This window comes from Bos indicus, chromosome 7 (assembly GCF_029378745.1).
Source record: "Bos indicus isolate NIAB-ARS_2022 breed Sahiwal x Tharparkar chromosome 7, NIAB-ARS_B.indTharparkar_mat_pri_1.0, whole genome shotgun sequence".
NCBI lineage: Eukaryota > Metazoa > Chordata > Mammalia > Artiodactyla > Bovidae > Bos > Bos indicus.
The window spans coordinates 68,651,902-68,676,803 of record NC_091766.1 but is presented as its reverse complement, the minus strand read 5'-3'; the positions used below and the strand labels follow the sequence as shown (position 1 = coordinate 68,676,803).

The following is a 24,902-nucleotide window of genomic DNA, read 5'->3' as shown; positions in this document are numbered from 1 at the left end:
CTCCTCTATCCGTGGGATCTTCTAGGCAGGAATACTGGAGTGGGTTGCTATTCCCATCTTCATGGGATCTTCCCGACCCAGGGACTGAACCCGCATCTCCTGCATTGGCAAGCAGATTCTTTACCACTGAGCTATCTGGGATGCGCCCCTTCCAAATTCAATACATAAATTAAAAATGATTCAAACGCCAATCCCTAGGACCTAGGTCTTTGACTTCAAAGGCCAAAGAACAGCATCTTTTGTTTCCACTTTGCATTTAGGCTGAGGCCTCTTTCTCTCTGAGACTGTGGAGTTCAAGGGCAAATAAGTAGAGGTGGGAAGAAACCACATTGTAAAATAAGCAGATTTTTGGTTTTACTTTCTTATCCCTCCAAGTGTGTAGAATTCAACTTGTGTTATAAACACGTGTGATACGATGCCACGCTAATAGATAATATTGTGTATCTCTATATATCTATAAGTCTGTCTCTACAACTTCAGATTTAATAGACTATGCCTTTCAAATTTCCTAACTTGAGGGTATAGCAATGCTTCTCAAACTTAATCGTGCATCCAGATATTGTTAAAATACAAATTCTGATCCAACAGACCTACGAAGGGCCCTAGATTTGCACTCTAACCAGCTTCCAGGTGCTGATGATGCCGCTGGTCTAAGAACCACACTTTGAGTAACAAGGAGTTATAAAGACATCAGCCTCAAGATGTAGGCTTCCCCAGTGGCTCAGTGATAAAATATCTGCCTGCCAATGCAGGTTAGTAGGAGACACAGGTTTGATCCCTGGGTCAGGAAGATCCCCTGGAAAAGGAAATGGCAACCCCTTCCAGTATTCTTGCCTGAAAATTCCCATGGACAGAGGAGCCTGATGGGCTATAGTTCTTGGGGTTGTGAAGAGTTGGACATGTCTGAGTGCACACACACACATACACACACATTGGAGATGAAAAAACACCAACAGACTGGTGTTAAAGGCAGATGACTATCTTCTGTAAGTTTTGAAAATGTGCAATTTTGCATTCAATCCTGGACACCCCTGGTGATGGGAAGCAAAGAACCTTTACTTCTTACTAGCAAAGCGGTCAGTCATTATACAAAGAAGAAAGGGAATTCATAATCACTTACCATTTTTGGTGGGATCGTACTGGGCACAGCCCACTGCAAGCTTCTCCATCTGAGCACAGCACCGCCATCTCCCATCCAACCAGAAATTAGGGTGATACTTGGGCACCAAACTGTTGTTATTCCTGGTTTCTGAAAGGAGTTGGCACCAGCGGAAGAGTTATTTCCAGGTCAGTCACTCAAGAGCCACCAACTTTACAATTCCTTGAGATTGGACCCTGCTGTGTGAACTTGCATGAGTATTACCTAGAGTAGCCAGAAAAAAATGGCCTTTTTTCCTGGGCACATAGAAGCATGTATATTGAATTTAGGCATCAGCAGATCTGGATTCTTATCCAGCTGTGCCTTTGGTTAGTTGTGTGTCTTTGGGTTGAGCAAAATCCTCATTTGATTCCCAGTTCCCACTGTGCCATGGGATTGTTAGATGGGGTCTCTGGGCCCCACGAAAATGCCTTAGGGAACTCAGGGAAGACTGAGTGGGTGTGATTCTCATCACTCCATCTCTCCCATCTCTACCCATAGCAACTTTGCTTTTATCCTTTCTAGATTTGTGGCTGTAAAGTCAAATTTTGGTACAGGAGAAGAGAGGCTTTCCTGGTGGGAAAAAAAAGTATAAAAAACTGACAGGTTATCTCAAATGCCTGTTTCAGCTCTAACATCCTGTGAGTAAAATCCCTTCACTGAGGGAGAGCGGCCAGTGAGAGTAGTTGGGGCCCTTTTGATTACTTTGTATGTTAGTGTTTGTTCTGTGCCTGTGAATGTTAAACTTGAGAGGACTTCTCAGTTTATCTGTCACTTTCCATTTGAGACTCACAACAATCTTGAAAGAAGATAAGACTTGTATATTTATTCTCATTTTTCAGATAAGGGCATCTTGGGTCCCATGATTTCAGATGGCTTGCCTACCATCAGTCTCTGTAGCTGCTTAGATTAATATTTGAATCTATTTTTCCTGCAAAGCTGGGCCTTCAGGCTAAATGACAGTGATAGTAATACAGACTAAATGCTCTCTTTGGGTATGATTCCAAGTGTCTGCCATGTCCTAGCATCACTGACTCAATGGACATGAATTTGAGCAAACTCCAGGAGATAGTGGAGGACAGAGGAAGCTGGCGAGGTGCAGTTCATGGGATTGCAAAGAGTTGGAGACAATTTAGCAACTGGACAACAACAACAAACTCTTTTAATTCTCACAATAACCCTATGACTATCTGTTGCTAGTCAAGTAAGGAAATGGAGATACTGAAAAGTCAAGGAATTTGTCCAAGGTCACACTAATTATTGGCAGAGCTAGAGCTTTTTCCTTAGCAGCCTGGTTCCACATCTCATGTATGTAAATATTGTGCTGGTTCTGATTATGCTGTTGAGAAGGTGAGCCCTAAGAAGTACACTTACAATGATCCGAAAACCTTTAAGACCAGTTGATATTTGTTGGATGCTGACTATGGACCTGGTCAGTTCCAAGAGACTTACTCTTAGCAGCTCTGGAGGCAGGTACTTTTTAAAAAAAATATTTATTAAAGCATAGCTGACTTACAATATTAGTTTCAGATACACAACACAGTGATTCAATATTTTTATGAATCGTACAGACTCATGTATGTACAGATTACATACATACAAACTTATTATAAAATAGTGACTGTATTCCTTGTGCTGTACATTACATTCCTGTGACTTATTTTATGACTGATATTTTGTACCTTTTCATCCCCTTGGTCTATTTTGCCCCTCCTCCCACCCCTCTCTCCTCTGGAAACTGCTAGTTTGCTCTCTGTGTCTGTGAGTCTGTTTCTGTTTTGTGATATTCATTTGTTTTATGTTTTAGATTACTCATGCAAATGAGAACATACAGGATTTTCCTTTCTCTGTCTGACTTATTTTACTTTGCATAATACAGGGAAGGAGATACTATTATTATTATTCCCTCCTCCTCTCCTTGTTAAAAATAGATGGGGAAACTGAAGCACAGAGCAGTTGAGTTGCTTGAACACACATGGCTAGTGAGTGGCAGAGCCGGGATTCAAGCCCAGGTCCTCTAGCTTGAGGGCCTATGCTCTTTTTCTTCATTCAACACAAGGAGTCAGTAGACATTTTCTTAAAGGGCCTAATAGTAAATAGTTTGGTTTTGCTTACCAGGAGACACAACGGATACATTGTGGAGGTACTTACATAACCCTTTAAAATAGAACCGCTAAAAAATATTAAAAACATCCTTATCTAAGAGCCTTACAAAAACAGGTGCCTAGCAGGATTTGCCTGATCCTGCACTGTGCTGGTTATTGCCCAAGTTGAAACTTTTGGAGTCCCCACCAACACCAAAAGGAAGAAATATTTGACCATCAGCTGCTCTTTATTTGATCATAGAACTCAAGCATTCTTGAGGATCTAGAGGTCTCAGAGATTCAGTCGCACAGGAGGTCAGTTACCTTCTTTGAGGGCCAGCACCCAGCGCTGCCGGCTCTCCCGGTCTGGAGCAAACACATACAGGAGGTAGTTGTCGTGAACAACCTGGAGATGCACAGAGAGTTCAGGGTGAGCAGTGAAGTCGGAGGTGGATGACTGACAGAGGCCCCTCTGGGTTACTGGGCTGAGAGTGGGGTCTCAGGCTGTTGTCAAAAAGCCAAACATCTGGGTGATCTGGGGACTAGTGCCCTTTTTATCTAGATGTTTGAATGCTGTGCAGATAAACCATCACTACATTAAAACAGCTGGAGAAAAGAGTTCCCCACTTAACTAGGCAGCGTATTTCTCACATTAATTTTTCAATGATTAAGAAATTCTGGCATATGAAAGAGTAAGATATTAGATGATAAATATATAACTTAGATTTCTTTTTTAACTTATTTTGAAATAAGTGATTCAGGAATTTCCAAAGATAGTACAGAGTTCCTATATACTTTTCACCCACATTTCTTCAATGACAGTATCTTCATAACAAAATACGTCTTTAAAACCAGGAAATTGACATTGGTGCAGTACTATTAACTATATAACAGATCTTTGGATTTCACCAGGTGGTTTTTTCATGCATGCATTAGTAATTGGAGTTTCAATGATTGGAAAAATACGTGTTACTCCTTTTACTTTCAGTACTAAAAATTCCAACTTGTGGAGGTCACTTTTCTAGTAGGAAAAAAGTTTGTTCCTATGCCATATTGAAAATGAAATATTAACTCCTCAGATTGACAAACATGAATGGTAACCCCAGGATGCGTAAGAAGATACCCACTCTTTCAGAACCATAAATATCAAGAGTGGTAACAAGATTTAGACAATGTCATGACCTAAAGACTAAAGATACTCTCCATCAGCTCTGCTCAATAGAACTTTCTGCAGTGATGGAAATTTAAAATCTTGGCTGTCCAATAAATTAGCCACTAGCCCGTGGCTATTGAAGATGTGAAATGTTTACTCATTCACTGTGGTTTAGTGTGACTCAGAGCTGATTAATGTTGTGCAATTTGAATTAATTTACATTTAAATGTAAGCATTCACATGTGGCTAGTGGCTACTGTATTGGACAGCACAACTCCAGATAATTCTCAGATTATAAAATCTGAGTCTTTTTATTCTATAACTTCCAATCAATTTATAACCAAGGAGTGTAATCTATTGTCCGAAATTCTAAGTAAACTGTGCTTACAGAATGTTAGGCTTGGGGCTCTTGATTATTTTTTTTCCTTCCCCTAGGAATAGAGTAATTAGGACTTTCTTTGAGGTAGGGAAGACATGAGGGAAAGGGAAATGAGGGATGACAACTTTTTCAAAATTTTGTAATTAATCTTTGTTGAATGAATGTGTCATTGAAAGAACACAGCAGATTTCTTCTGGGCGTGGTCTAAGTCATCTCTGTGCCACCTTCTCATTCAGTGACTGAGCATTTCAACCACCATCCAAGGAATGAAGAACTAGACCCCTGGCCTGATGGACTTACCTGAAATGGATATTTATAGTGACATGGGATGATAATGTCACTTTTCACAATCTCGACACATTTGATTCGGGAGAGTTCGATGGAGCCCTTCAAAGTGCGCTTTTTCTGTGGGGAGGAAAAACATATTCCATTTGAGGAAGAAGGAAGACAATATTTTTGTCCAGGTGGCTTCTAGAAATCCATTACTAGATAAGATCCATCGTAAACCAACCCTGCAAATATCCAGAAGCTCCTTCTTGGCCCTTGGTGCCTTAGAAGGACACTCTGAAGCAGACTCCTGGGAGAACATGTTATTTGAATTATCTTCTTGACGAAGTGACGGACCTCCGTTCATTGAGCTGCTGGGTCTTATATCTCAGTGAACTTGTGACAAATAGCAGCATTTGCAGAACTTTTGGCTAGAATGGGTAGTGCAGACCCCACACGTGCCAGTTTTTTCTGTTTTGTGCCTATCCCTGGCCTTACTAGCATAGCAAGTGAGCTCAGGCCTTACCTGCTTGGTGACAAATACTTTTAGTGGCACCTTTCTTTTCTACATCTGCCTTCTCTGTGTCCCTTGGTTATCCACGGTCCCACAATGGCACCCCTGTAGGATATTCCTGACTCTGCTCTGTTACTATCTCATCCAGTTATACTGGCCCCAGGTTTCATCTCCTTGGAAGCTTACTGGAGGTATTCCTTGATAACTAATTCATATAATGGTCTTTGTGGCTTGTAACGATGTTACATGTTACCGATTTCTAAAGGTCCTTGTCCTTGGATCCCAGGAGATGTTAGATTGGTAGACCAGCAGGCTCCATGGAAGGCTAGTCAGGGGAAAGCTCCTGGAGAGCAGGAGCCCTTCACAGGTGCCTGGAATTAGGCTTCTGTTGAGAATAGAGTTTAGTTCAGTTATGGAACAAGTTGCAAAACACTTCATTATAGCTTAAGAGGTAGCACAAATGGTGGTTAATTGGGCACAAGATTGGAAAGGGCTAGGGACAAAGTTAGGCTCTGCCTCCAACCATCTCTGTGACCTTGGGACATACATCAAACTTTCCTGAACTTCAGTTTCCACATCTGAGAAGTGAAGATAATTATACCTACCCTAGAAGTAATGATTGCAGACTAAAATAGGAACAGGTAAACTAATTACCTGGCTTATGATGGATGCTCTCAATAAAGGATACCCTCCCAGGGAAAGAGGCTAAAGAAGTCCTAACTATGGCAAAAGAGCAGTGATATATGAGGGCACTTGCTGGGTATTTGGGGAACTAAGATACCATTAGATTCTCCAGAAATGAGCTCAGACTTTACTTACCACTTTTTGGTACCAAGCTTGGTGACTGGCCTTTGCTTTAGTAGCTGAGACCCAGAACTGAGATGAAAAAAGTCAAGGTGTGAGAAGTACCCCCTATCAAATACAGGGAAGTTTTATGGAATTTCTTTCTAAAAATTTTTCTTTCTGGAAACTTTAGTTTTGAAAGTAGAAAATCTACCCATGTTCATTGTAACAAATAAAGCAATATGGAGGCATGTGATAAAATTATTTCTAGTATCTTAGCATTCTACCCTTCTCCACAGCTCTGAGGTAGCCAAGGTTAACCATTTGGAATGTATATGTCTTTCCCACAGATACTTATGGAATATAAATAAACAAAAATGACATCTCCTCTACATAGTGGTCTTCAACGTGCTTTAGTAATCTCAGGATGTATTAAGAGATCAGTCTTCCCTTAAAAACCTCTTAAAACATATGCCCTTTGGAGCCAAGCTATCTTCTCAAACTCCCAAACTTTAGAGTCTTCCACAGCTAAATACATGTCCTGATCCTGCCCATAATTATAGTCTTCAGAATGGTTAATCTGTTTTCAAAAGCAGAAGAGCACAAGAAAGCTGCCTTTTCAACAACCATCTGCAGCTACAGGTGGTAAACAGGGAGTCTGAGCTTTGAGGTTATCTTGGTTTTTAACCCCTTTTGGGTTATTTCCTTAGTAGTGTACATAGCGAAATGCAACAGAAGGCTCGTGGCCGTAACATGACAACTCTGTCTACAGACATTTTGCTCCCTGGAACCTACCGAGTCCTGCATTTCTGAGGGCAGAGACCAAGACATCAGTTACAGTGTCCCTCAAGTCTGTCACAGTGGCTAGTCCACAACAGGTGCACAATTAGGATGATATGAACAAAGGGCGCCATGTTGGAACCCAGCTTAAATAGTCTCAGTCAGACTTAAGGCTCGTGCATTTAGCTATTCAGGAATATTTCTTGCCAGCTCTGAACCAGGGCTATTCTTAGTGCAGGAAGCAGAGAGACGAAAAGAGTAGACTTTCTCATGGAGCTCTAGTCAGAAAGGTAGACAATATAAAGTGCTCTATGGAGAATAGGATAGGTTGATATGATCAGTTGGTAGTCACACAGGCCTTACCGGAAAGAGGGCATTTGAAAAGAGACCAGAAAATCGAAAAAGGGGCCAGATGTGAGAAGATATAGGAGACTGAGCACAAAGTAGAATAAACAGCAAGAGCAAAAAGCCCTGGGGTAGAAACCTTCTGGATAAGTTTGAGTTGTTAATAGCCTGGGATCATCATAGTCAAGGCATCAAGTAGACATAAATAGTAACTGAAGTGATAAATTGGGATCCAAATTCTATGTGAAGTTCTAAAGCAGCATTAACCCACAGAAACATAGTGAGAGCTACATAGGGAACTTAAAATTTTCTATTAGCCACTCTAAAAATAGCAAAAAGAAAAAGTATAATTAATTTTAAGAACACAGTACTTTGTTTAACCCCGTGTTTCTAAGTATTATCATTTCTACACATCATTGACATAAAAAATTGAGACCTATTACATTTAAGGACTAAGTCTTTGAAATCATATATTTCACAAGACATTTCAATTTGGCTTCTCCACACAACAAGCGATCAGTTGCCACACATGCCTGGAAGCTACCTTATTGGGCAGTGTGGCTTCAAGATTTCCAAGGAAGATTTCTCCAAACTCAGATGATCTCCTTTGACTTCTTAATGTTTGAGTTCCAACATAGATATTTAGAGACTGTCAGGTGAGCCTTCTGTTGAAATGGATGTCATGTTCCATCATCAAAGCTCAGTCTCATTCTCAAAGGAATGATCAGGCTCCCCCCTCACAGTCTCTCCTGCTTGGTCAGTCTCTCCAATTCCTGAGGCCTCTTCAGATCTGTTAAGTTGTAAACAGCAGGGTAATCTGTGCCTTCCCTGAGCCGGGCACAGGGGACAGCCAGTCAGCAAGCTAAACACGACTTCATCTCTGGGAAATGGTGATGGCCTGTAATCATCTGAAACAACTGTGCTATTTCTGAAAAATGCCAGCCTAAAACCTTCCAAGGAAACCACACAAAAGCCACCAGAGAAAGAGAGACACCAAGTAAAACAGGCACCCCTCTGGTTGAAAGATCACAGAACTTCACTTGACCTTGTCTCTTTTCCTGGCCACATTCAAAGTTGTCCTCCTATTCCAGAGTTTCACCCCAGACATCTGACATGTATCAAACACTATCCAAGAAGATGCTTGATGCCCACATAGTTGTACAAAGTCGAGCTGGTGCAAATGTCTTTGATATCTCCTTTCTTTTTTATATTAATATATGAAATGGAATTTTGGATTGTGACTTTCTTTCAAAGAGAGGGAGGAAAAACAAAAGATTTTGGGAGCATTTCCTATACTTCAGGCACTCAAAGGGCATCTTATTTGGTCATGATCCTATGAAATATTATTTCCCCATTTTTTAGGTGAGGACATTGAGGTTCAGAGGGGCCAAGTCTTTTTATAAGTGAGCATACAAACTCAATTCTATGACTGAAGAACCTGAGTGCTTAATGACTGCTTCATGGCGTTGTACCTGCCCTGATTTAATGTAGGAGACTTTTATTCCCTGAACCTAATGCTGAACAATCAGTTGTGTGGTTGATTCCTCCAAGCTGTGACCCAGCAGATTTGTTTCTGCCCTGTTTGGTTGTGTAGTGCTTATGTTGGGTTTCAAAGTGGGAGCACAGAACTCCCTCTTTGCTGGTGTAATATTGGCTCCTTAGCTGCTCAGCTAGTCCAGCAGATACATCAGTAAGAAGCTATGTATCTATTATCCATGAAAGGATATCTCTACCCTTCTGAAAACAGCAGAACTTCAACTTTCTCCTCTGATGAGGCTGAGTGGGACAGAAACAGAACTTTCACATCAGGCAGACCCTTTCTGCCAGATTATCTGTGCAACCCTCAGGCAAGTGTCTCAATTTTTTGGTTGCCTTTCTTTTTTTTTTTAAGTGGTAATAATAACAGTCCTTGAATCATTGGGTTAAACTAGAGGATTTGAAAGAACTACGTAAGCCTACATTCAAAAGATAAATCAACCACTAAAGTGTTACTTTCTATCCTTTCCTTCCCCAAATGGTGCCCATAGAACAAGATTTCACCCTCTTCTCGCTATGTGTTCACCTTTTCTTTGGGGATTTTCTTTCAGGCAAATATATAATGGGAACCACCATTTGGGAGAATGACATTAATATTTAACTGATGATCCTGGTGATTTTGACATTCTGGAGTTATTTGTTTGCCAATTATTTGTAAAATCGGGACAAAACTTTAAAAGGGGCCTGTTGCTTGGTCCTCCCCACTGTGTCCCATTTGCTCACGTGTTAGCAAATGTGATGACATTAGTTCTCTTCTTACCCTTTCCCTGGGCTGTCAAAACCTTCCCCAGATAGTCATTCACCTAATCTTTAACTTCCTGATAGTTTAAGACGTGGCTTGTTTCACAGAAATTTGGATTAGGACAGATATTAGAGACTTAAGCCCAGAGGGAGATTTTGACAATCATATTTCAGGCATCATCTGAGAAAGTGTTGTTCAAAAGGAACCAACTGTTTTTCAAAGGGGAGGGATGGTTAAGACTTTCTTGGATCACACTGTAAAAGAAGCCACATGCTACCTTTATTAGAACTTCCTTGAAATGACCTCGGAGAAGGAAATAGCAATCCACTCCAGTATTCTTGCCTGGAGAATTCTATGGACAGAAGAGCCTGGCGCGCAAGAGTCCATGGGGTCACAAAAAGTTGGACAAGACTGAGCGACTAACACACTTTGAAATGAGGAAGTCTTTCTGATGATGATGTTAATCAGGCACTTTAAATTTTCACTCATTGCTTCTTCTGGGGTGTGGTACAACCATTGCCTCTATCTGAAATGGCACAATGATGCAATTGAAATGGAAACTTATGTCATGTGAGGTGAAACTTGGGGGTTGCTGTCCCCTACCCCAACCAGAATGCAGGCTATCAGTTCTAAGATTGGTTTTAGGGGCTTTCCTGGATTCTAGTTTCATCTCTGCAAAGCACGCTGGAGGTAACCCATGCGTTCACTCCCAGTCTCCCAATGCAGCTTTTGGTCTTTTACAACAAAGGGAACCCTCACATTGCAGGAAAGAAAAGAAGAGATTCAGAACTTGGAAAAGTCATGGTTTGAATCCCTGTAAGAACAAGTAATATTGGGCAAGTTGTCTCAGTTCTCTGGGCTTAGTTCTCTTAGGTCTTGTTAATCATTTAGTTCTCGGGTAGTCACGGAGATGCTGACAATTGCAACTCAGGTATACAGCAGCATCTTCTAGAATACCAGTGTAATTTATAACTAGCTGCTGCTGGTTCTTCTCGCCCAGTTTATCTTCCCTTGGACCTACCTCTTTACTCCCACTAACCTTCAAAGTTCTGGGAGGGTCTGGAGCTAGGTAGCAGATTTTGAGGCTTCTGGACTGACTTAAAGGAAACTATGATCCATCCCACACCTGCCCTCTTGTCTTTCCTTTTTTCCACAAGACCTTTTAGTCGTGGCTTTCCTCAACTCGGCTTTTCACACTGTGGTTTATGATGAGGCTGGTTTTGCTGTGGGGAAAATTCTCAAGCTTCCCTTACAGTCTTCCATCTGGTTAGCAGTAGCACCCTGACTACCTGAAAATAAAAGGATTTTACCTACCCATCCCCCACTCCCCCCATTTAAAAAAAAGAAGAAGAAAAAGAAAAAAAAAGGAAACAGGACTACACTCTCGTACAGTTTCCAGATGCATTTTGAGACCCTCTATTAAAATTATGAATGCATTTTCTCACAAGAAACTATTAAAAGCAGATACTCCTGGGAGGGGTTCTGGGGTTTGAGAGTAGAAAGTAGAAAGAGAGCCTTTCTTTTCACCTCTTGTCCTTCTATACAGTTTCGCTGTTTTACCATAAACATGTATTTCTTTTATTGTATTTTAAAGCAGTTATCTAAAATAAAGGAATACATTTGCCTTATAGGATCTATCCTAAGGAAACATTTATTCAAGATACATAAAGACACAGGAAAAAGGATGTTCCTCGTGGCATTATTTATCACACTGAAAAGTCTAGAGAAACCTAAATATCTACAATAGACAAATGGTCACGTTAGTCATGGTTCGTCTATCTTGTGACCAGTCTGTAGCCATCAACAAAGAGTAAAGTTAGTCTATACAGAAGGGAATATATATATATATTAAAATGTAAAAAGCTGGTTTAGAGCAATAGATGGAAGCAGCATCTCATTTTTAGGAAAAGAGATAATAAAATATATAATAATATGTCCAATAATCAAAAAAATAGTACAGGTAAGAATGCTGCTATCCTGGTTCTCCTTTGTGGATGACATCATGGCAGATTTTTGCAGTATAAGTTATATATTACTATATTTCAAGTTTTTGCAGTGAGTGTATAAATTTATTAAGCAGGAAAATAAAAGTACTATTTTAAAGCAGTCACAGATTTTACAAACACTACACTGTAATACAGTTTTGGCAGATGACTATAGGAGAAGGCCAAGAGATACATATCACATGCTGGGTGTGCAAAATGATGAAGCTCTTCACGCCCCCATTAACAGTCAGCGGCATCCAGGCAGCACCTGCCACATGCTCATTTGTATCTATAGAGGTTCAAGATCATGAAATTTCCTCTCATGTTCTTCTTGAGTGATAGCCACTTTCTTCATAAATTAATAAGGCAGCTCTGTGTGCTTTTATATGGGATATCTGTCTTTGAGAATTCTAGAATTCTAGAATAATTCAAGAATAATCCTAAACCTCATTCTTCTCAGCAATGATAGCAGTGATGTTAGCCTTAAAAACCAGGTTTGTTTAAATTTCCTGAAACAAGTGGATAGAGAGAAAAGGACTTAATGTAGAAATTAAGAGCAAGAACTTAGTGGTACAGAGTAGATCCTGAAGATGTCCTGCACATTTTGTTTGTCAGCACCTCTGGTCTTTGAATGCTCTTTCAAAGCCTTCTTTCTTTCCAGAATAGGGTATGTCAGCTTTTTAAAGAGCTTTAACGAATATATTTCTATATCTTTTTCAAGCACTGGAGAGTTAGTAACAAAAGCATATAGATGGATAACAATGTCATTAGATTTTAGGAAATCTATAAAGGTGATATTCAATTAACATTTGTTACTTGGTTGATGGAGGGAACAGAAGGTAAGACTAAATGTGCAGCAGAAAGTAATATTTGTGGACCCTATGACAAACTCTTAACAGAAATGATTTGAATACGTTATCTAGAATGATTGGCAAGTGGATAACAATTTCTTGACAATGAAAAGGAAAGTGAAAACTAGTCTGCCCAAAGGTTTTAGCTAATAAAGAGCTCCTCCAAATTATTATGGAAGACACTAAAAAATTATAGAAAGATGGGTAAAAGGGATATAAATTACTCTTAAATATATGAAAAGATGCTCATTCACTACAGTAATGTAAGTACAAATAAATTTTACTGAGACACCATTTTTAAGACTTGCAAAGATCAAAATATATGATAACACTGTTGGTGAGGTTTTTGAGAAAACAAGCATTTCACACATGACCCTGAAGAATGTTGACTAGTACAACTTCCTTGGAGATTAATTTGGTTATGTTCAGCAAAATAAGAGATGCAAATATCTTTTGACACAGCAATCCCATTTTTATAAATGTTTTCTATAGACCAGGGCTACTCAATCTTGGCATTATCATTTAATAACATTTTGGGCTGGATTATTCTTTCTGTGAGTTTGTTCTGTGTCTTGTAGGATACTTAGCATCCCTAGCTCCACTCACCAAAGCCAGCAGTGGCACTTCCTTCCCCAGGTATGACAACCAAAACTTTATCCAGACATTGCCAATGATGGGCAAAATCGCCCCTGGTTAAGAACCCCTATGTAGACATACTTATACATGTTGAGAGTGAGATACCTATGAGGTTATTCATTCCTCACTGTTTGTAATGACAAAACAAATGGAAAGGGACTAAAAGTCCATCAAGATGATTTTTTTATCTGTACAGAAAAATATTATGCAATCAAAGGGAAAAAAAGAACAAAGAAGCCCCTTGCATATAGTATAGATTGATCTTTAAGAAGTATTGCTAATCAACCAAAAGAAAAGCTAGGAGGCATATGTAGAGCCCACCAGGCTCCTCTGTCCATGGAATTCTCCAGGCAAGAATACTGAATTGGGTAGCCATTCCCTTCTCCAGAGAATCTTCCCAACCCAGGGATCAAATCTGGGTCTCCTGCATTGCAGGCAAATTCTTTATCATCTGAGCCACCAGGGAAGTCCAGGTAGAATATGCTACCATTGTATAAGAAGTGGGGGGGGAGGAAAGAAAGTTTATTTGTATTTACATATGTATACATAAAGTATCATTGTAGGACTTCCCTGGTGGCACAGTGGATAAGAATCTGCCTCCCAGCGTAGGGGACATGGGTTCAATCCTTGGTCCAGGAAGATTCCATATGCCGTGGACCACCTAATCCCACACACCACACTACTGGAGACCACACGCCACTCTACTGGAACCTGCACTCCAGAGCCTGGACTCCCCCACAAGAAGCCACCTCAATGAGAAATCTGTGCACTGCATCTAGAGAGCAACTACTGCTCGCCACAACTAGAGAAAGCCCATACAAAGCAATAAAGACCCAGTGCAGCCAAAAGTAAAGTATCATTGGAAGAACTGATAAGTTGATTCTGATGGTTGTTTTCAGGCAAGAAAGCAGTGTGGGATCAAACTACTAGAAATCACTGATCCCAAGGGAAGTTGTTGCTTTTGTTCTCATGGCCACTATTGTGACCTTGGGCAAATGGCTTCACTTCCCTGTGTCTTGATTGCTTCCTCTCTAAAACAGAACTTGGCTTTTATCTCCTTCAAAGAATTGTGAAGATAAACTAGAAAAATCCAGAGGAGCAAGTTCAGTCCTCTCCTTGTGGTTATTGTTGCAGGCTGCTGCTGTTGCTGCTGCTGTTGTGTGTCATTCATGCAGGTCTGCCAGGCTAACAGGAGCAGTCCTACTGGTCCCTGCTCAGGAACTCCATTAAACAGTGCTGGAAACTCACCAGTGAGTCCTTGTCCCAACTCTCCCTTCTCAGCCACCATAGCTTCTATTACACGACTTCTCAGACCCAAACAAGTCTACATCTAAGAATACCCATTGTGGAACTCTTAATCTAATTTTAATATTTGTCGCAGATGTCTGACCTAAGAAAAGATACTTAGCTTCTTCAAGCCTTTGTTTCATCTTCAATACAATGGGGATAAAAATTGGACCTACTGCACATGGTTATTGTGAATATTTCTAATATGATACATTTAAAGCACTTAATTTGGTGCCCTGGCAACTCAGCAAGGACTCATTAAATATTGGCTCATATTGTTCTGAATTTTACATTGGTTACATTTAAAATGATGGCCTTCTTTTTTAGGATGCATTCTTGGGTTCATGTTTGGATTTTGATAACAAGCCTTTTTATCAGTCATACAGTTATTAATCATCTCTTAGATGTATTACTTCCTGGAAAGATTTCCATATTTAACTAATCTCCATGTCTATTTGTGAATTCCTAATATCACTGGCAGTGAGATACAATCACATGGTTTCCACTTATTTTGAGCTGGAAGAGTCTTTAGAGATCATTCAGTCCAATTTTGTATGTTAGAGATGAGGCTTCAAGGTGAAATGACTTTCTCAACTAGCTTTTATCTTTTCATTTCTACTATTCAATTTACAGCCTTAGGAGACTGAAATCATAGAATTGGAAGCACCTAGGTGATATTTTCTGGTCAAGGGTAAGGCCAAGAGGGTAGGGACAGCCTACCTTGTTCTTGCTTCAACTAGAATACTTTCTCTTCTGCTTCATGTACATGAATGGGAATAGCACATATAATTCTGTACTAAAAGGGGGCTCCATGCTTAGAAAAGTTTTAAAACTTTGATCTAGTCCAATCCCTTGGCACTATGGGCAAGGTAACCAAATCCCAGATAGAAGAAGCACTTGAACAAAGTAACCCAGGTTAATCAGAACCGGATCCCCAGTAAGCTGCTGTGTTGTTGCTTTCTTACCTCATTCCACTTTTCTAGAATTCCAGAATTATGGTCTGCTTGAGAGTTTCAGTTCCTGAGGCCCTATCTAAAATTAGAGTTGACCTCTACAGAGCAGTCAAAAATGGCTTATGTGAAACGCCCCTGTATATCATTTGCTTCTTAATATAGACGCTTGATGATCTAACCGAGAGCTCATTCATGTAAACCTTTCAGACGCCCTAAGATCATCATCTAGGGAGACTAATATCTTGCACAGTAGGAGGTTTTGGCCACTCCTTCCTTCCTACTATGTAGGGAGTGGGTTCATCTACATATGGACTTACTTTAAATCAAATAAAGTTACCCATGCATAGAATATTATATTTCCCCCTCTCTCTCACTATAACATTCAAAACCTATAAAAATAGTATATTTGAAGATCATCACAACAGTGGGATTCTTTGGTTTTTATTAGTTTCTTCTTAGAAACATAATCTTCTCAAGTGGTACTGGTAACGATTGGTGGTCCCAAGCATTGCTTCAGTCTCTTTGGAAGATTATGTAACAATGAATGGTAGAGATCAGAAAAAGCTATCCTGTGATACATCCCATATAGCTCTATTGTAAGGAGGCATTTTAAAAATCAGACTGTTCTATATTAGGTATACTATTATTTTTAAGCATTTTTACTGCATCTGAGAACAACCTGAAAGTCACATAGCAGATGAAAGATAAGTTTGTCAATGTGTTCAGTACAGAAAATAGATAAGTATATCTCTGACATGAACAACTTGATTATTAAAAAAAAACAACACATATTTGAGAAAAATTATTACTTTGGAGTCCACGAATGGAAATGTATCTAAAAAGCATAATAGAAAAAGAAGAAAATGGAAGAATAAATATTTTCATGCATTATAACTACATGGAAACAGAACTCTTGGGCTTTCCAGCTAAACCTTTCTTCCAGACTGAGTCAGGAACAAAGCCCTCACATGTACAGTCTTGCCCTGTGCCCTATTTTTACTGCAGAAACTGATTAATGGATGCACCAGTCTCTGAACAGTCAGAATAGAATTTTATTTTAACCTGTGAGTATCTGCCTCTAAAACAAGAATTCTCTATCCAGTGGCTATCTCCATAAGACATCAACATCCCATCACACACAAAAATCAATTCTCAAAGAAACCCTGTTAATGCATACATCAAAACCTCACATCCTTCGCTTTGAGTGGCCTGAATTGCAAAGTACTTTGCTTTGGATTTTAACTTTTCTTTGCCTGACTTGGCCAGGCCCACATTTCTAGCTCCCAGATGCTCTTCTGAAATCACTGTGTTATGTGACCTTCATTCATTCCCTGGATATTTATTGAGCACCTACTACATGCTCAGCACATTGCTAGATGCTGGTGATACAGGGATGAGTGAGGCAGTCAGTCATGAAAGTGACCTTCCAGTGGATGTAGAGACAGAAAATAAACAAGACAGCACATCAATAAACCCAATCAAAAGTATAGATACTGAGGTATTAAAGTATCCATGGATTGTAAAAGAAAAGAAAAAAAGAAACAAGATTCTGGGAAAATATTTGAAGAGATGAAAAATAATAAAGAACCAATCCTACAAAAATCTTGAGTGTTCCAGACAGTGAGAGTAGCTAGTGCAATGACCCTGCCCTCAGTTCAGTTCAGTTCAGTTGCTCAGTCGTGTCCGACTCTTTGCCACCCCATGAATTGCAGCACGCCAGGCCTCCCTGTTCATCACCAACTCCCGGAGTTTACCCAAACTCATGTCCATTGAGTCGATGATGCCATCTAGCCATCTCATCCTCTGTCATCCCCTTCTCCTCCTGCCCCCAAGCCCTCCCAGCATCAGAGTCTTTTCCAATGAATCAACTCTTCGGATGACGTGGCCAAAGTACTGGAGTTTCAGCTTTAGCATCATTCCTTCCAATGAATACCTAGGACTGATCTCCTTTAGAATGGACTGGTTGGATCTCCTTGCAGTCTAAGCGACTCTCAAGAGTCTTCTCCAACACCACAGTTCAAAAGCATCAATTCTTCAGCACTCAGCTTTTTTCACAGTCCAACTCTCACATCCATACATGACGACTGGAAAAACCATAGCCTTGACTAGATGGACCTTTGTTGGCAAAGTAATGTCTCTGCTTTTGAATATGCTATCTAGGTTGGTCCTAACTTTCCTTCAAAGGAGTAAGCATCTTTCAATTTCATGGCTGCAATCACCATCTGCAGTAATTTTGGAGCCCAAAAAGATAAAGTCTGACACTGTTTGCACTGTTTCCCCATCTATTTGGCATGGAGTGATGGGACCAGATGCCATGATCTTTGCTTTCTGAATGTTGAGCTTTAAGCCAACTTTTTCACTCTCCTCAGGACCTAAAAGTGAGCACCCCCTTGAGTGTATCTCACCCTAGTCCTGCCTCAGTACAAAGGCCCTATCAGGAGGCATGGCTTGGGTGCTCAAGGTGTAGAAAGATGGCAGATATGATAGAAGCATGACGGATGAAGGGACCAGAAGAAATGAATCTCAGAGGCTGGTAGGGGCCATGGATGAAGAGTCTTGTAGGCCATGGTTGAGAATTAATTTAAATAATCTAAACAGTCACAGCGGGATTTAAAGCAGGGCACAGTACCTGATTTCTCATTTTAAAAGTCTATTCTAGGTGTGTGGATAGTACAGAGTCTTGAGTGTCAGTGGGAGCCGAGCCAGAAGGCAACTCAGTCACATAGGAATGAAGTGAAGAGAGACCATGAGTGGTGAATGTCTCAAGCAAAAATCATAGGGTAGCTCTGAGAATATTATCTACAAAAGGTTTAGCTGTAAAAGGGAAGGATGGAAGGGTAAGACAGGGTGGAGGCTGAAAGAGAGCAGTGTTGCTTGATTTTCCTAAAAGGAGGTGGGAGGGGTTACTGGCCCACCTGTTGGTTTTTACTTGTGTCTCTGACCCAAATCTTAAAACTCCAATCTCCTGAATCCTCCTCTTCATCTTTCAAGGCTAGGTCATGAACTGCTACCTTCAGGGAGTTCTGTTTATTTACCCCTGCACCCAGGAATTACCTGTTTGAAATCTTGAATCGCTAGTTTTGTTCTCAACTCTTTTGGTGCTGAGCCTTGTTCTGTTAAGGGACCGTGTGTATAACTTTAACCTCTGCAACTGTGTCTATACCTCATACCCTTCCTTCCTCCTTGGTTCCCACCTTCCTTTCTTTATTTCACAAATTTTGAACAAGTGAATAATATGTACTAGGCACTGTGGTAGACACTGGTGATGTCATCTTTAGCAAATTGGGCACCAGCCCTTGTAAAGCTTATAGTCTAATGGAGGGTAGGGTAGGGACATGACATTAGCACAATAATCACAATAATAAATAGGTAAGTATAATTTTGGCACTGAAAGAAAGGTGTTTGATGTTGTGGCAAAACATAAGAAGAGATGACCTAGGCTGGGGAAATGAAGGAAGGCTTCTTCAAGCAAGCGACATTGAAAATGGAGGTCTTAAAGTTGAAGAAAATTTCACGTGGTTGGCACTCAGTGAGAGAGGATCAAAGGAGCCTGAACTGGGATGGAGGAGACAGTGTGATAGATTCTCGTGTCCACTCTCAGGGTAAAGGGAGAACCACTGAAGGGACATGCCATCTTCTGATGAGGATCATCAGGACATGATCACAGTCCACAGTCACCACATGAAAAGCTTACCCTAGCTTCCTTGTGGGGAATGGAGTGATGGTGGGGAGGGTATAATGGGTTCAGGGATAGGGAACAGGGGTGCAGAGAGAAGGTATAGTGGGTGCATGGAGACCATTAGGAGGTGGCAACAATCCCAGGTGAGAGATGCTGGCAGCTTCCATAAAGAAGGTGACTCTAGAAAATGGAAAGAAATGGACAGATCCTAGAGGAACTTTCAGCACCAAAGTTTGGACACATGGTAGAAGCTCCCAGAAGTGGAAGAAGACAAAGATTTTTCCTGGACTGAATGTGGAAATGATAGAGCTCATCACATATTTCATTGCAGAAGATGTACGTGGTATGGTTGCTGATTTTCAAGACTGCCTTTACATGGAGGACTCTAGAGCAAGAAGGCATTACATACTTTGTAATAACCCAGTGGTGACCCCAATTGCCTAAGAGCAACAACTGTTCATAGTGATAAGAACTGTTCATCAGGAAGCTGTGTTGCCTCTGGAGACATAAGGGAGTTATTTAAATTCTCTTTGCCTCAGTTATATGCTCTGTTAATTGGGGTAATGGTAGTTCCTAACTTACAAAGTAGGTATAAGGATTAGGTTAAATAATTCATTTAGCATAGTGACTGACAATAGTAAATAGTAAGTATTAGTTGCTGTTATTATTAAAATAATTATGAGACTCATCTCACTTAAAAAAATTCAGGAGTGATCATTTTATAACAGGTAAATAATATTAAAGGGGGTCACACAGCATTAAGCAACCTTTGCAAAGCCACGCAGCTCTTAAGTGGTAAAGCTGCTCTTTGACCCAAATCTGACACCAGGAGCCGTGATTTTGACCACTGTGCAATACTGCTGCCAGAAGCAAGGAAAGTGGACACTCTCCCCACCTGCCATCTTTAATTTAGGAAGGATGCATGTTACAAAGATGTTTTTGCCACTAGATCAGTAGGCTAAAGGGAAGTATCCTTGAGGAGTAGTCAGCCTATCCACACACTGACTAGAATGGGGATTTTGACTATTTTTCCTGTCTTATGTAAATGGTAATGGCTCCTGTGCCACGGTAACCACGGCAAACTTGATTCCTAAGGTACAGTGAGTCACTGAAATAGGGAAACCTTTCCTTTCCTCCCAAGGGCCTTTCAGAATATCAAGATGGTCCTATTTGTACCAAGCTTACAGCATACTTTTCTCATGAAATACTCAACACTGGTTGAAGTAGGTAGTGCCGGGGTCATTACTTTATAAATAAGAAACAGAGACTTAAAGAGGTTAAATGTGTTGCCTGAGATCCCACATATAGAAAGTGAAAGAAGCACCATTTGAACCCACGACTAGCTGACTATTCTAGCCTCACCATTCTGTGACACTTGTCTCCTATCTGTGTTACCCCTCCTATCCTGTGCTTACTCAGAGTGCCTGAAGCCCACCATTTCTCTCTTTTACCCTTAAAAAGGATCTGATATCAGCCCTGTGCAACTAAGCACATTGTTCAGGTAGCTACCTCCCAGGAGTTTATTTTTATTTTAGCCTGCCTGTGATGTGCTGGAGCCTGCTTGTGTTGGCCTATGAGAGCCGAATGCTAAATTTTCAGGAATTCTGTGAGCTGGTAGACTTTACATTAGTAGTTTGAAATTGATCTTGATGGGAGTATTTACACTACAGAAATTGGCAAACACTACAAACAAAGTCTCTCCCATATTCTCTACTGCCGCTGCCATTACAATGAATGTTTGGCATTTAGCAGGTGGACCCTCATTTTTCCTTGTCCTCTGTTAAAGAGTGTCCAACAACAGGGACCACTTTGCTAAGACATTGGCAGGCACAGGGGAGTGTCTGAAATCACGGCTGCCAGCAAGCCACCACCTGCCAACTCTCTGCTTCTTTTTGGCCCCCTACTCCAGCATGACGAAGGGGCTTCCTGGCCCCACTGAAAACACTTGCACATCTCAATATGGTAAACAGGCAGATGATAAAAGATCTAAATCCATGTTAAAACAAAATGCTCAATCAGGCTGTAGTATAATGACCATGGGATGGCAATTTGAAGTTAGGAAAAAATATATTTATTTTGCAGAACTACAGTATTCATTCCTGAATATGTGGAAGAATTGTTTTCATATGTCATAAATCCACAGAATTTTAGAGCTGCAGTGAACAGAATTTTATAAATAAGAAAAAAGAAAAAGAAGCTGAGACCCAGAGAGGGGAAATGTTGGCCCCAAATCATATATCTCATGATGCATGTATATCTTGCCCCACACATGTATTTAGTCATGGAAGAGAGGAAACCCAGAACCCTGATATTAGCCTGACTTTGAAGAATCCTTAATACTTCCCTTGATTTGAAATGATTATGTTATGCCACCCTTCATTCTCCTTCACAGATATAATGATGATACAAATAGTAGCTAAATTTTATTAAGTGTTTACTAGGTGACAGGACTTATGCTCAGTTCTTTATATATTAAGTTGAACTATATGAAATTGCCAATATATGACCTTTTTCTTGGATCTACCAAAATGGTAATTTTCAGATAGGTCTATTTAAATACATCCTCTCTTAATTTTTACCATTTTCCCCCCATGAAGTGAATATTATTATAACACCCATTTTACAAATGGCAGAACTGAGTTTTCATTTTAAAAAATAAATTAAAAAAATGCTTAAAACCATTTCTTCCCACAGGTGTAATACTATTATCATTTATGGGCAATGAACAATGCACTCCTGTGTGCAAATTGATGGCTCTAAGCAATGGAATGTCACATAGAGAAAAAATAATAATAACTAATATATCTTGTCTTTTTCAGTAACTTTGAAAAATTTTATAATTAGTAAATTCCTATAATATTTAAAGAAATGCTTTTTAAAATGTTATTTATGAATATAAAGCATAAGCATTAGAAAATAAGAAATTTGATCTTTGTGAAACATATATCTGCTGTATCCTACATGGAAATGTTAAAAACTATAGCTCAGGGCTCCCCAGGATGAATTAATTGTCCTAGAATTTTCATAATGCTCAAATGAAGAGACTGAGTTATTTTTACAACCTTGTCTACATGCAAATTTTAACCAACAAAATTCTGAATCAAGATTATTTTTTGTAGGACTAACTGCAAATACCATTGTACAGAACTCACAACCAAACAGTTCACAAGCAATAATTATGCTCAGAAACAATCAGTAGTAACTACATGAGATGATACTGTGTTGAATGTTGAATCGGGGAAACAAATTGGTAAAAACTACAAAATGAACTTTGAAAAACTATTTAAATGTAAATGAAAACTCTTTAAACATGAAACAAGAGCTTCCAATATCCCATTCACAATTGGAAAAAAATTGACCGAGGTCATATGATTAATCAGCTCTAAATGATGAATCCTCCAGGTTGAAAACCTGGCTGTTGGCCCTCTGTTAATTTAGTCAAAGAATACCTATTGAATACCTACTAAAGAGGCCTTGCACATAAGTAATTCCATATTCTTCCTGACTGGTGGATTATTATCAGTAAGAATCTACTTAAGACATGCATGTCTTTTCACTTCTAAAAAACAGGCAGTATTATTTCGCCAGCAGCTTAGAAGTTAAGGCATTTGTAGGCTCCATACCTGGCCTGGCTTCTTTCAAGACCCCATATCATTGAACACTTCAAATCCCGGCTCTCAAAAGACCCAAACTCATGCCTACACCTACTAAGTTCGGTCCTGCCAAGAATCAGAGTGCCTTTGTCTCTAAGTGACCGTCAAGCACCTAATGTTGTTTTTGCTACCTCCCTGATAACAGAAAAATAATACAGTGATATAGCAAGAAGGCAAACATGCTTCAAAAAATTGCTGAGGTGGGCTGTACAAGTGCTACTTCATAGAAACAAAGGATTTTAAAGAAGAAAGGAATGTTGTAGGTGGTGTTTCCAGTCCTTTCATTTTATCAAGAAAGAACTTGACGCAGAGACATTTGCTGAGGCTAACTCACCTAGAGAAAAGTGGAGTTTGGTCCCCTGATGCCTCTTCCAGTGCTTTTTGTACCAAACTGCATTGTTATGGTTATTTGTGTTGCTCTTATTATTACTGATGTTATGATATATAAGAATATCTTTAGAAATATAAAGACTGACTTAGCTAAGCAGCTGTAATCTTCTGGTAAGAACTGCTGGTCTGTACCGCATTATATTTTGTGTGTGATAACCCTAGTCTCCTGGGAAGTTCTCCAAGGGATGAAGAGGTTTACCACTGGGCTTTGTAAATTTTAGACAATTAAATGCCCAGAGACTATTATTCCAAATGTTAGGTGAGTGATGACATTGAGACAAATAAAATTGAATCCATAAAAATGTTGAACGGGACCCATCACTTAACCATTTCATTTGCCAAATAAAATAAAATTTAAAAGTTAAACTTAACCTTATAGAGGAAAGACAAGCTAATGAGCAATAAACTTATTCTTTTACTGAAATCACCTAATATAATTACCCTTTCTTGACTACTCTCCACATTCTCTCCCAGTTACTCTTACTATATTTTTTAGGTTGTTATAATAAGCACATCTGTATTTTCCATGTTCTTATTTTATTCTATGTATATCTTCATGATTCAGCCCAATCTAACTATAAAATGTTATTTTAAAAATAGACAAATAGACTGATCACATACCCCATGACGATCTTCAAAGTATGCCAGGCTGGTTTTGGTTAAAACAAAGAATCGGACTTTAAAGTTTGAAGGAGAAGTTCTTCTCTTTTGTTGGGATTTCTTGATGAGCTGCTCTTCCAGGAGGATAAAGTTGTTCATGATCCAATTCTTGAAAAGTGATGCACCTTGCGCATCACCCCTCAGCACAACCAGAGGAAACAGCTTCAGGGCAAGGAATGCGATGGGGAGGCAGTTGATCTTCAGAGAGCTGTTCAAAGGCAACTTGCCTCCAATATTATCTCTCTATCAACGTTCAGTCAACATTGCGGAGCTTCTCTTCTGATGTCAAAGCCCATAACCACATCCTTTCGAAATTCACAAAACTATGAGGCATATGTAAAAATTATGCATACCTTTTGCTGTATGGTTTAAAAATGTTTGAAAAACCTTAGACTCAAAATGATATGACTGATTAGAGTTGAATCTTTATAGTTTCTGGTTTAGCTCATCTAACAGTTAAGCTCCATAGCACAAGGGGTAGGAACATGTGCTTTGGAGTCGAGGAACATGGGTTGTATATTAGTTTTCTGTTGGCTTTTAAAATTACAACAAGTTTAGTGGTTCGTGAATTTATTGTTCTGTGGGTCATAAATGCAAAATGGGTCTCACTGAGCTAAAATCAAGATGTCAGCAGGGTGTGATCCTGTCTGGAAGATCTCAGGTAGAATCTGTTTCCTTGCCTTTCCCAGCTTTAGAACCACCCACATTCCTTTACCCTCTTCCTCCATCTTCAAAGCCTATAACAACAGTCAGTTGCTCTAATTTCATACAATTGTAACCTCTTCTTCTACCTTCCTCTTGCATATTTAAGGATCTTTAAGATTACATTGCGTTTGTGTGGATAATCTAAAATAATCTCCCAATTTTAAGATCTGTTTATTAGTAACCTTAATCCCACATTGCACCTTAATTCCCCCTTTGTCATATAAACTAACATAGGCACAGGTTCTAGGGATATCTTTACCTATCAGAGGTTGACTTCTGGCTCCACCAGCTTACTAACTGTGAGACTACAGGCAATTACTTGAGGGTTCTGAGCCTCAGTTTTTTTTTACCTGTGAAGGGGAGTAATGGTGCTCCTACATGT

At 39.7% G+C, this 24,902-nt stretch overlaps 1 protein-coding gene across 1 annotated transcript in view; it reads right to left on the bottom strand.

The window, feature by feature from the left end:
- The window catches only part of ITK (IL2 inducible T cell kinase), a 62,361-nt gene extending 38,299 nt beyond the window's left edge, over positions 1-24,062 (bottom strand). Inside the window, exons 1-4 of the mRNA XM_019965307.2 lie at positions 23,777-24,062; positions 5,055-5,159; positions 3,547-3,628; positions 1,121-1,249 (exon numbers count right to left, since the gene is read on the bottom strand). Coding sequence (XP_019820866.1) covers positions 1,121-1,249; positions 3,547-3,628; positions 5,055-5,159; positions 23,777-23,914 — 454 coding nt within the window. The 5' untranslated portion in view covers positions 23,915-24,062. The remainder of the gene's footprint in view (positions 1-1,120; positions 1,250-3,546; positions 3,629-5,054; positions 5,160-23,776) is intronic.
- Between the last annotated feature and the right edge of the window lie 840 nt (positions 24,063-24,902).